The 13,224-nt window shown below is 39.9% G+C and overlaps 1 protein-coding gene across 4 annotated transcripts in view; it reads right to left on the bottom strand.

Annotated features, from left to right (window-relative positions):
• Window positions 1–13,224, bottom strand: part of pax7a (paired box 7a) — a 46,268-nt gene that overhangs the window by 23,728 nt on the left and 9,316 nt on the right. For all 4 annotated transcript variants that reach the window (XM_056735301.1, XM_056735303.1, XM_056735302.1 and 1 more), the window contains exon 5: window positions 2,630–2,829. In XM_056735301.1, the coding sequence (XP_056591279.1) occupies window positions 2,630–2,829 (200 nt within the window). The remainder of the gene's footprint in view (window positions 1–2,629; window positions 2,830–13,224) is intronic.

Below are 13,224 nucleotides of genomic sequence, written 5' to 3'. Positions count from 1 at the left end.
TTAAAGCAGATGATGGTAAATGATGACAGAATTTTTAACTATCCCTTTAAGATCAGTCAACAGTCATTGGTTGCGGCCACAAATAGTCAAGTTTTATGTTCGTGGTCATGTGCATGCATTAGGATTGCAGCAGGATGAGCGTCTAACGTGCTTAAAGTCTAGAGAGGATGATCCAGGGGTGGAAAGGCTCCTCTTTTGGCCCCTGTCTCACCCCAATGCCCTCTTTTCCACTCCCCACTAAACTGACATCTGCCGGATGGGTCCGCACAGCTGTGACTGAGCAGGTCGGCAGCCGGGCCAAAGGTCTGATCTCGCTCACTCTATGCAAAAACCTTACGACATAACCAAAGCCAAACCAGTGGCATCTTCTGATAGTAGCTAGACGAACAAGTCCTGCATTCTTACCATGAAACCACATGTCATGTTATTAGAATGCTTGAAAAATGTTAGAAATAATTGCCTGGGGTTGATGCCAAAATTTGGACACCTAACATACAAACCAATGGAAGGTCAAAGTCTGAGCTTCGATGAAGTCGCCTGCCGAGTGGATGTTCTGTATCTATGTGAGTATTCCAGCAGACCCCTTTAATGTTGCTGATGCTGTTAAAAGAGTCAATGACAAAACCACACCAGACACCCATTTGGAGGAGGGTGGGGGTCCTTGGGGGAGGCCAAGATCTTTCACAATGGACTCCACAGAGAACCGACACATTCCCTATACACGCTGGTCTGAGTGGACGAAGACCACTTGCCATTATTTACTTGGCTTATCCAGAGTGGCTTTCGTAGGATGACCTTCACTAATGATTCAGTTTGAGTTGACCTTTTGGAGATTTTCAAAGCGTTGCATAATTAGATTATGAGAAAAATTGCATTAACAAATTATATCCATGACTCTTTTCACATGATATCTCTTTAGCTCTATTATGCGAGGGGGATGTGTCTTTTAGATTTTTCTTGTCGTGTCTCATCATTTATATATTCAGTTGACCTACAAATATGGTTCAACTTTTGAGTCTAACGTGTCTTTGCTTCACCGAAGAAGTATTTTTCACACTCTTGGTCCAATGACCCTTATCGTACCATATTCGGGTCGAATAAATATTTGTACTCAAATTATAATGGGATTGTAAACAGGAGCTATTTAGCACAGTATTGTTTAGCTCTGAACTTACCCTTTCCATTCTTCTCCCCTCCAAATCCTGATCTTTTGCAATGCTATTTCTGTAATAATAAATGTCTTTTCCTACACAAGAGCCCAGCAGATGTCTCCGATAAACCTAAAATTGATGCAAATGGCTTCCTTGAACACATCAGGTCTGAAATATTGCGATAAAACAGGCATAACATAAATCTTTCAATGTTGTCCCAAGAGTGTGAAAGCAGCCATTTAGACACATATGTCTTCTTCCTTGAGTGCTCAGAGACAGAAGAAGACATATGTTGAATCAGTTAACCGGCCTGAAGTACTGAGACACATTAGATGCTTTACCCAAAAAATGTTCTTAAGACGTTGTTTTTTTGTGGATAGGAAATATCAAAACAGTATTCCACATTTTTTGGGCATGAACTATAATAAAGACAGATTTTGTATGAACAAGGAGACCAACAGAGGGTCTCAGCATTACTGAATTCATAAGAATTGCCGACAGATCTCCAACACACTTGAGAAATACAATATAATATATAATTTAAATCTAAATGACCTAAATTAATAAAATTATTTTGCTTTATATTATTTAAATTTATATTTTAATATATTTAATCAAGTCAATAGTTGGTGTGAATTTTTGTAATTTTTTCCTCTTAATATTATATTCAATGACGGTGACATCAGATGGTTCGTGTTTGTCTATTGAAAAACCTCTTTTTCACACAGAAATCTCAAATAAATATTTTTTATATATGATAAATATTATCATACAAATAAGTGCTGATGGGGTACTACAAGCGTACGTATCCAGGATCCACAGAGGATGACACCAAAGTTTGGAGAAACCCAGACCTCCGTCCCCCACCTTCACAGTTCTTTTACAAGCGCTTGATTGATTAATGTTGTTGTCAGGACAGAGTCCCCAGAGAGGGACAGAGGGCTCCTTTCTGATATGTAGAGGGATTTACAAGTAGCGGCCGGCTTTCAAGTGCTGGGAAGCGATCGCTGGCCAAGGGAAGAGATGAGAAATCCATCAGGAATGCATTTGTTCTATCTTTCTTTCTCTCTTGTTGTCTCCTGCTAGCTCAGTGTGCAGCTGTTGCTATAACTCTACTGTATTTGCTTTTCGAGGAGTCACAAATCGTAAGGGGGGAGTAACAGGGCAGGAGACTAAATGACATGTGACTAACAGTGATGTAATCCCAGAGGAGTAGAGAGGTCAAACAATTGGTCTCTGCTGGATAAATAAATATAACAGCCAACAACAACAGGCATTTGAATGAGAAGAAATGAGTACAAAAGATCTAAAGGGAATCAGATATGATCGAAATATAAAATGTCATAGAGGCTCACAAAATGGTTTGAGGCCAATTGCAAATCGCAAATGCTGTGCAAACAAATTTATGCAGACACAAAGGTAGAACTAAGATATTTTATAGATTCTAACGGGAATCTATATTAGAATTGGTGTCTAACCTGTACGCGAGCCTCAGTGAGTTTGGTCCTCTGTGCGAGCTCTTCTCTGGTGTAGATGTCGGGGTAGTGCGTCCTCTCAAATGCTTTCTCCAGCTCCTCCAGTTGCTCGGCCGTGAAGGTGGTACGACTGCGTCTCTGCTTCCTCTTCAGGGGCAGGTCGGGCTCAGACTCCACATCCGAGCCGTCGTCTGTGCGGTTACCTGCGTTAGTCACAAAACACAATCATCAACACATCGTTCCACAAAGAATTTCATTCAAAAACGTGAGACGTACGCCCCCGCAAAACACAGAAGGGTCTCAACGATGTGGAAAGCCGAGAGCGTCCACCAGGCTAATATTAATGCTTCTGTTATCTGCACGTGTCAAAGGAACACTAGATACTGTTTCATTGGCTCTTAATCATATGTGAGAATTCTTTAGACGCATAATCCTGTCACTGAGCCCCGGAGAGGCCTGAGGGACAGAACTGCGAGGGTTCGAGTAATCTACACCAGACACCTTGCTCCGCCACGTCCTCCTCATTCTCTCGGCAGCAGCCCGAGGCGAGTTCCTGAGAGCAAGTGTTCGAAAGAAGAACGTAGGAGACTTCTGGCCCATTGAATCCCTTCCTTTGTGTTTCCAGCAAGTGTTCGAAATATATTACAACATATTTTACATTACTTTTTTTGTGGGCACGCAGTCAAAGACAAGTGCAGCTGGCATTTCACGTTTTAGCCAGCGGAGTCTTTCGAGCACTTCGGCGGCCGAGCCAAGAGATGCGTTTGTAAGGAGAGATACGGAGTGTGTTGAGATACGTTACAGAAATGCATTAGCATGACAATTGATTCTAAAATTGCATCATACTTCATTTGTGAGCCATCTCTGTGCGTCTGTTCACGGCAGCAGAAAGGTCCTGTCACAAAAATCACACTTTCTTTAAATGCGCGGCGTCGAGCGCGACTCTTGCTTCGGGCCCTTTGGTCTTGCATCATCCACGGGGGAAAGACAGAAAGCTCCAAACTCCTTCCCCCGTATCGCCGCAGCTGCCACGGCGGAGACAAATCTCCTTTGAGCCAGCGTGCGCTCTCTGCCCACTGCTGATCAGCAGGTTCCTGCACCCTGGACCACTTCACTCCAGTTTTCCCGTCTCTCTCAGCGCCAGCATGATCGTCTTTCTCAAAGCCCCATCTGCCAGAAACTCTTCTGCTGCTGACAGACCGCCAGCAAAAGAGGTTACAAAAAGGCCTGTGGGAGTGCGAAAGTGTGTGAACATATCATGTTCACCAATGCACGAGTATGCATCCCAGTGCATGCACGAGCATTCGACAATAGAAGAAGCTGCGCAGAAACAGATCCAGGACGAACCTGAGTCTGCTGCAGTCTCCAGACCGGCTCTGGAGTTTAATTAAACAAGGAATTATGGGATTATGTGGAGACTATCATTACAGACCACTCGAGCGGTCTTCAGCGAATGTCTTTTTGTCTCCCCGAGCTTCGGCTCAATGATTCTCAATGGATTACATGCGACCGCAGGACATGCGCCCGCATTCATTAAATCAATTCCTCCGTCTTCCCCCTTTTAATAAAGATTGATTTTTGTACCGCACTCCAACGCACGGTAGAAAAACCTTGAATATACAAAGTTGAATATGTACATATCCTGGACATCCTTTTGTTGGTTTTCATGAGGATGCGATGGAGCAATTTGTTCCTAACGCACCATGACAACACTTGAGACGGTCGCAGCGGTCCGCGGATCACTTTCCAAAGTCACCTCGTGAGGGGGAGGGAAAGAAGTGCCGCTGTGATTTTTGTTTCATTTTGCCACATGAATCACGAGGAGAGATACTGTCAGCATTACCACACTACCTTCCCTTTGTTTACTTTTGACCCTTTTTTTCGTGCAGCATGACGCATCAAAGACTTTTCACCTTTAACCACAAAAACACTGTAACTGTCGAATCGCACAGCACTTGAAATCAATCAGCAAGTCTCAAACTCAGGTTGCTGTGACACAAGCTCTAGCCCGGGCGTCCTGCCGGAGGTCAACAGGGCTCTGACAACAGAAAAGGATTATGGTAATGCAACAGATGCAGACGGAGATAGAGAGTGAGGCGGGCCTTTATCGATGGAACAGAACCTCAAAATAAGTTCATGTCCTGCAAGAATAGCTCACTGTTTCAGTGTAAAACGTAAAAAACATCAAACTCTCATGATGTTTCGCAGCTATCTGGAGATAGTTTACAACCATCATAACCAAATTGATAGCCTTCATAAAGCTTTTTTGGCAAATATATACCTTTCGTGGTAAAATTCAGGATCACAATCATCAGGGGACGAAACACAAGCGGCTTATTTGCACCTCAAATGCAATTAAGTCTGAGCAAATGTGAGGTCAATTCACAAGAACTCGTGCCCGTTTTAAACAATAAGGTACATGGTGTCTAATCCAGTGCACAATAATAACACGAGCAGTAATTCTATTTCAGGGTTCTGGGGATATTGATAAAGTCCTCTGCTCACTTATCAGCCAATTAAAACCTCATTATGTTCCACTCATTCTGAGCTGCAGCCGGAAAATGTTTTCCTTCAGGGTCCAACATGAAGCAAATGTTGACTTTCTGCCAGTCTTGAAGAAATCAGTTGCATACTGAATTGCTCTGCCGATCATTTTTGACGATTTTGAAGGAGAAGATAAACTGATTTTATTTCAATCATCGACTATTCATTACAGGTAGGTTCTCAGTTTTTAAACTGCACAAATCATTAAAACCCAAGCTTGGTCATTTAAAGGCCATTCATTATAAGAGTCAAGCTATCCTCAACAGATAAATCAGTCCACGGTAAAATCATCCACACCGAAGGCCATTTAAATTAGAATGGATCTTGATTGGCTGTCAACGTTTTGTTATTTATCAAATGAAAAAAAACTATAACAACTATACTGTTAATCTCTTTGGTTATCACTGTAGTTCTGGTGTGGACTCTCTAAAAATGTAAAATGACTTAAGCTTTATAGTTCTCATTGTTGGTGTGAATAGGCCTTCACAGTTTAAACAAGCTGCACAAACTCGTTCCTGTTGCTCAACTGGTTGAGCATTGAGTTGGGTTCAATCCACATACTGATAATATATAGTGTTTTCACTCATTAGGATATGAAGAAAAGATCATGTTCCATGAAGATATTTTGTAAATTTCCTATCTTAAATGTATAAAAAACTTTATTTTTGTGAGTGGATGGCCTGCTACAGTGCGATTCACAACTTCAAAGGCAATTTTCTCAATATTTAGATTTTTTGCACTCTCAGATTCCTGAGTCTTAAACGGTTGTATCTCAGCCGTTTGTATATTGTCATAGTCTAACAACTCATACATCAATAGAAATCTTATTTATTCAGCTTTCAGATTATGTAAAAATCTCAATTTCAAAAAATTGACCCATAAAACTGGTTTTGTTGTCCAGGGTCACATATATGTATATCGTCACTGACCTTTCAAAAAAATCGGATGTCCAAATTTGTTGTCTTTCAGGAAATGGAAAAACGGTGTAGTTTTAAATGATTAAATACTGTGTTGACCAAGTTGCCAAGCACATTTTTAATACTTTTTATTGGCAAAACCCAGTGACAAACATAAAGGGTGACTAATAATAACTGTAAGGGATAATAAGGAGATAAGTCATTTTTTTAAGGCGTCTGCCACACAAACTCACCTCACACACCATTTCAATTCTAGAGGGGCGTTAAGAAAGCAACACGTGAAGCAATACAACGTTATGAACTGAGCAAATTAACTTTAGCTAACAGGTGTGAAGTCCATTAACAAGCTTGAGCAACATCAAAGGCAACCTTTCATTTTTTCTTGTTGTCCTAACAAGCACCAAATAAATGACACTAATAAAAAATGGAAGATGTAAAAATGGTAATCCTTCAGTATTTATATATGTACTGTCTATCAATGGTCCATAACACTGCCTCTCACTAACTCCCTGTTTGAAATTTTAGCTAAAAACGTTCTCTTTGTCCGCACGTACTTTCGAGATCCATCTCTACGCCTTTAATTATATCAGCCAACGGCATCAAAGGTGGTTTGTACAGCTTGTCTGAAAATAGAGTTCGATCAATCATCACCAAACCTAAGACCCTAAAAGGATGTCAAAGATCCTTATAAGAAAGACAATTGAAAAGCACGTTTGAGCTGGAATTCAAAGTGCAGCTTTGACATCATCAGAATCCGGGGAATTAGTCAGGGATGGAGGATAATAAAAAGCCTCCATGACACGGTGAGAGGGAGGCAGAGGAATCTCCAGCCTCATCTGCTCGCGTTGCCTTTGAATCAGTATTAGCTCGACATTACGGCGAAATTCCACGCAGCCGTTTTTTAATACCGTAACCAATGGCCTAAATATCAGCTGTACCTTGCAAACTACCCAAGACAGAGGCACAAAAACAGACAGAGCTTTTTGCGGTGCGGCATTAGCTCATAATGGCTCATTTTGAAAAGCATATTAGTTCCAGCATAATTACAATCAAGTCTTACGCTTGCTTTTTACAGCCGTTCAATGGGACCAGCCTCCGAGCCGCACATGACACCGGTTGAATGCTATACTGACAACGTATCTCTCTTACTATACCCCCACACATTCCCACAGGCCAAAAATAACAGCGTCCCCGCTCCATGTTTGTTTACATGTTTATTTAGCGCGCGCCTTTGTCGGAGTCTCTGGAGCAATTATACTTTTTGTCACTCACTAGGGACCTTGTGCAGGATTATAAACCCCTGTCCCATAATGAGACATGCGATGCGATCTGATATCTCTGACAAGCATCTGCCTCTCTCTGCAATCTCTCTGGCTCGCGGCCTGGATCTAAAACTCCTTGTGTTTCCCCAGGTCTGTTTGGGACGGAACCTTTGATTCTGGCGCCTACGGAGAGCGAGAGGGTTGAGATCAAATAAGTGACAGGGAACATTTGCATTGTTGAAGACGGAGCTCATACACGCACTTTCCCACTCATCCCACAGGGTTCAGGCGAATCTGATGAAATGTTCAAACAACAAAATGTTGAAAAATGCCCATGACAAGGTTTGGATTAACAACTCATTATCTCTATATATATCCCATGATGCAAGATTGTACGCTGACAATAAGACCGAGGATACCCAGAGGAACATTGTGTAGCCTAAATGTTGCACTTTCACGGCTCAGGAAAATAAACGTTTGCACCATAACTCAGAAACTCAAACCTTTTCTAAACCTCTAAAGCAAACTTGCTTTTAGGTCTCATGATTGAGTTCTTTTTGATTTTTCATTCCAATTAAATTTTCATTTTTAAAGCTAACATTCACGCAAGCTTACGTACGTAAGTTCCAGCGAGTTTCATTGCCACTATCAAAGCAGTCCGACACAAGCATTCTTCTCCTGTCCCTTTCACCACATTCGGGATAAAAATCACATCCTTTAGAAAGGACGGGAGCGGCGCAGAAAGACGAGCCCCAACAAAACAGACCAAAAGGAAAGAGAGCAAAAGAAGGGGAGGATCTATAATCTTTGGCTCCCACAATAAACAATTAGACCTTTTTTTTCTTTCAGCGAGCTTTAAGAGAGGGGCAGAAGAAGCAGCTAAGGCGTTGCTCTTTTATAGCTCTTGTCATATGTGAGAAGGCGCAGGGCGGCCATAGGAACACACGCCTAACACCCAACAACAGGCCGGGCCCCGGGCCTCTTTGCGCTTTCAGCCTGCATAGACGCTGCACCTCAGGGGGCCATTAGAGGCTGAATGGAGCCCTGACAAGCCCACGTAGCCCAGTGGGGTATCGATAAATACTGACATATTGACTCCCTATGCCCCAGCGCCGGGGGACAGGCGTGCCGAAATATGAGAGCGTGAAGGGCTTGAAGGGTGGGATTTTATACATAAACATAGATACAAATATAAAGTGGGATGAAAGAGTCTGAGAGAACTCGTGAAAATGTTTATTTTTTCTATTTGTAGTATCCGCATGCTAGATTTTTTTAGTAAGTACATCCCTGGTTTGTTGCTGATTTTTGTACATATTCAATGTTACAAATATTTAGAAATAATACAAAATCTTATATGTTTCTTCTACATTTGAAAGAATCCTAAACGTTTGTTTATCTCAAGTTTAAAGGCAGAAAAAAGCTTTTCAATGTTCTCTGTGGACGCTTATGTCTATGTTAAAGGGATAGTACACAATTTTTTTTAAATCTGTCATTATTACTCACTCATTTTTTTCTAAATCTGTATACATTTCGTTGTTCTGCTGAACACAGAAAAGAGATATTTGGAAGAAAGTTTGTAACGAAACAGTTTTGGGGCACTATTGACTACTATGGTAGGAAAATATTTACTTGTCAATGGTGCCCCAGAACTGTTTGCTTTCCTACATTCTTTCAAATATATTATTTTGTGTTATTTATGCGGGAGTAAATGATGACAGAATTTTCATTTATGGGTGAATCGTCCTTTAGTACAGTCTCTCATCCTCTTGGTTTGCTGGAATGAGTTTTAGTTCCGGGGGTTGGGTCTCTAATAGGTCACAGATAAAACAAAATAAAACTAAGATGACTAAGAGAAAAGGAAGACCTGTGCCGATAGTGCTGATCTAGAATGCAATAATTCATATACTGAGTCTAAGCTTTGAGAAGCGCCTGTTTATTTTAGCTTGAAAGTAAAGGAATGGAGTTTAGAGAGGAATGGATTGAGATGGGTGCCTGAAGGTCCCATCTGTATTCAGGGCACACAATTCTTTCATCAAAAACTTAGACAGTGCAGACAAAATCCAATGTCAAGTCCTTAAAGAAAATAAATGAAGGAACTCTCCAATCTAAATTTTTGTTCTTTCGGTCTCGCTTCAGTAGAAAACTAGCAAGAACCCAAAGTTTTAAATCGAGGAGGTATGAAGTATTTACTGCTTATCTCAGGAGACGAAAGAAGATATAAGTAATGGTTCATTTATATCAACTTTGGTTTAAAAAAAAAAAAATACAAAAATGAGAATGATAATTGTTGACATACAGGCGACTAGAAATGCTCAGATAATGCTCAGATGATTGTGAATCTGATGAAAAATATTTGAGATCATAATGAAGATCTTTAAAAAGCAGATTTTGATACAAAAAGGCGACACATGTGAGATACAACAGTTTAAAAGCATGAAAAAGAAATGTAAGACTTAAATATATTATAGACTTTACGATTTAAACATCTGGGACAAAATTGATAAAGTAGCCTATATGACATATTAAACATCATTATTGATATCTCCTTCTGTCTCCTGTCTTTAGAAAAACTTCTAAGCAACAAAACCAACTCTCTACATTCTCAGCTCATGTAGTAGTCAGAGATCAGTGCTCTTTGTTGTAGCTTTGGACGGTAAGGGCATTTTAAACTGAGTTTGCCTGTCGACCAGGGAGGAGCCGACCAGGGAGTAGTCAACAGCTAGGGAACGCTTAAACAAACCCATTAGTTAAAATAGTCTTCTTGCCTGTTTTGTTTGATGTCTTGCTTGAGCTCCACCATTTGCTGTCTCCATAAACTTACCGGTCAACGTTTGCATGTTTCCCTAACTTGGTGGAAAGAAGGAACAAATTTCAGATTCGTAACACTCTACCATGTTTATTGTCTTTCGGAGCGCCTTTAAAACCAGCGGCCAGACGTTAAATGAAAATAATGAAGATTCCATTTGCAAAGCACATCAAAAGCAGAAAATGGGCGATGTTCTGGCCATAAGTAGCATGCGCTAATGGTGATTTTAAAGCATTGGAGCATGGTGTGAGCGGCTGTAATTCATCAGCCTCTGACTGGGCGCAGACCTCCAAACCTAATTAGTGTTGCACATTATGTGCGGCATTTTCTCTATTGTAATAAAATTAGGGCGAATGCGTGGTGTACTTAAACACGTCTGCTGTAACGGGTGACAATTCTGCGGTGGGCCCCCTTGCGCTAGACGTCACAAACTTTGACACGACAGAGAAACACGGACAGGGAGACAAAACTGTACCTATTGGACTATAGGGGTATTAAAATAAACACAACATGCATTTTCCACTGAAGGGGATCCTAACATGTGCTTAATGTTTTCATGCGCGGTGGTTAAATATAAATATAGACTACTAGCAATATGATAGACCACACAGGTTTTGGGAGACATCGGATCCAATGAAAACACCAAGCAAAATATCTTTAAATATGTTGGTTTGTTTATAAAGCTAACATGATCAGATTTTGACCGATGGGTGAAAACGTCAAGTTGTTCCTGTTATGGTTTTGTAAATCACTTAGTTGTAGTGAAGTGTAAGCACATTATAAGGCAGGTATGTGATTTGGAAATCATATCTTTTTTATTTTAGACGGCATAAGATTTAGGATAAACCAGTAACGTAGCCTACATTGAGTTCTAATGATTGTAGACAAACTGCATATTTAATGTCTTTATGTAAAGATATTTATGTTATTTCTAAATCAACGAACAAAACATTTTAGAGCAATAAAACCTAATTTATATAATCTACAATAAGCCAGACTGCTGTGAAGTCAAGCTTTTAAATCAGATCAAATGATAAACTACAAAGGTGATTTAAAAAACAAAGTTGAAATTACGAAACAATGAAATAATGCCGCTTCTTCTATCCCGGTGAAAACAATGACAAACTCTTTTGTTGTCAATTATTTAAATCTTACTGTTCAATATCGTCCACACATACCACTGTAACAAATTGAGCTTTTTACCCCAAAGACGATTCAATCAAAGTCTTCACTTTGGAAGACACCCTTCACTCCTCACTTCACAAAACCCCCAAGAAAACAAGAGACACTTTTCCTTACTATTTGTTTTTAAGAGCTATCCCGAGTGTGCGACAACAAGAGTCTAAACCAACCAATTCAAAGAAAATTGCCTTCAGTCGAACACAAACACTGAGCCGAACCCCCATGAGATCTGCTGGAGAATACCGAGTACTCTTGTCTTCTCCAAAGACAGGGTCAAGATCTATCAGAGATGAGAACAGACTGATAGAAAGACAAATAGATGATGTTTGGAAATCTTGTTTTTCTTGTCAAGACAAGCACTTACAAGCAACCCTGATGTCACCTCATTCGTTCTCGAACATCTCCACCGGCCTTTGAGTTAAACCTCTGTCTGATGAAAAATTTCAAGAGAATAACCGAAGCAACTCCTGCCTAGAACAACACGACAACAAATAATTTACCCTTCAAGTATTTTGTATCCCAAAGTTTCCACGTTAAAAACGGTTCAAAGATTTCTTTACGGTGGGGTCATTGCATTCATAAGAAAGAAAATTTAATTTCAAGAAATTAATATCTCAGTTGTCTCAAAACCGACCTCTTCAAAAGTTAAACTGGGTCACTTTTTGACACCAAGATCACTATCAAAAACAGGCCCATTTGATCTAAATTCTCAGAATGAAAATGAAAGTCTCAGAAATACAGAAGAAACACACACAGGTTCAAATCATCGAAACACGCCTTGTATGATTTCAGCCCAAATTGGATTGCCAATACTCACAATATCAAGAAAAACATCTCTAAAGAGAAATCAAAAATAATAATAAAGACGAAAAATGAGTACTTGAGAGCCATCGTGGCTTAGCTTAGAAAACGAACACATTATTGATCTGTTCTTGGGCATCTCTATTCTTCTTGGTTGTTTGTTAAGAAAAGCCTCATCCCCACTAATAGCTGTCTCAAAGCATAATCTCCCTCCTCCCCTTCAAAACCTCTTCATGGACCTCTTTTCATGGCATCTCACGCAGTTAAAGTTAACAGTCTTGCTGGCGTGAGACTCTGAGAGGCAATTGTGTTGCTAATGTTGACACCTGCCAGAGCTGACGGAGAAGAGAAACAGAGATGGAGAGAAGAGCAAAGAAGAACAGAAGAGAACGGATGAGAACAAAGAACAGGAGAGTAAACAGAGAAAAGGAGAGAAAATGACAACGGAACAGTGGTCTGAGACGTTTGGACCTCACTGTGTTTAGTGTGAGCTTGATACGTTCAGTTGATATGAAACACCGGCCTCTAGTATTCAAAACATGAACTTGTCTTACAGCCAGTGAAGGGTAAGTTACTCTAAATAGTAATTAATTACTAGTTACTCATTACATATTCAATAGTGTAATGAGATTACTGTCCAAATTAATCTGTCCAAAAAGTATTTAATTACTCATTACTAATTACTTTCTATATCATACATCAACCTTAGTTAAGTGATTCAAGGATAGACATGAAACGGCTTATTTAATTAATTCAAATAAATAATATTATTAACTGACAAAAGTATTACAAATGTGAGAATTATACATTAAAGCACAGATTTTAAAGTAAGACTTTGAATTTTGATGTCAATTACACTATTGCACACGCATATATTTCACAAAGTATTTAGATTAATTACATCAAAAGTAACTGTAATTAAATTACAGAAAACATATGAGTAATCCCTTACTTTACTTTTTCAAGGGAAAAGTAATTAAATTACAGTAACTAATTACTTAGTAACTACTTACACCCAACACTGCTTACAACTAAATTAACCAGTAAAAACATCTCTGAGATTGAAGACAGCTGACTTCACCCGAC

Source organism: Triplophysa dalaica, chromosome 21 (assembly GCF_015846415.1).
Source record: "Triplophysa dalaica isolate WHDGS20190420 chromosome 21, ASM1584641v1, whole genome shotgun sequence".
NCBI classification, from domain to species: Eukaryota; Metazoa; Chordata; class Actinopteri; order Cypriniformes; family Nemacheilidae; genus Triplophysa; species Triplophysa dalaica.
This window is presented reverse-complemented; position numbering and strand designations above follow the sequence as displayed.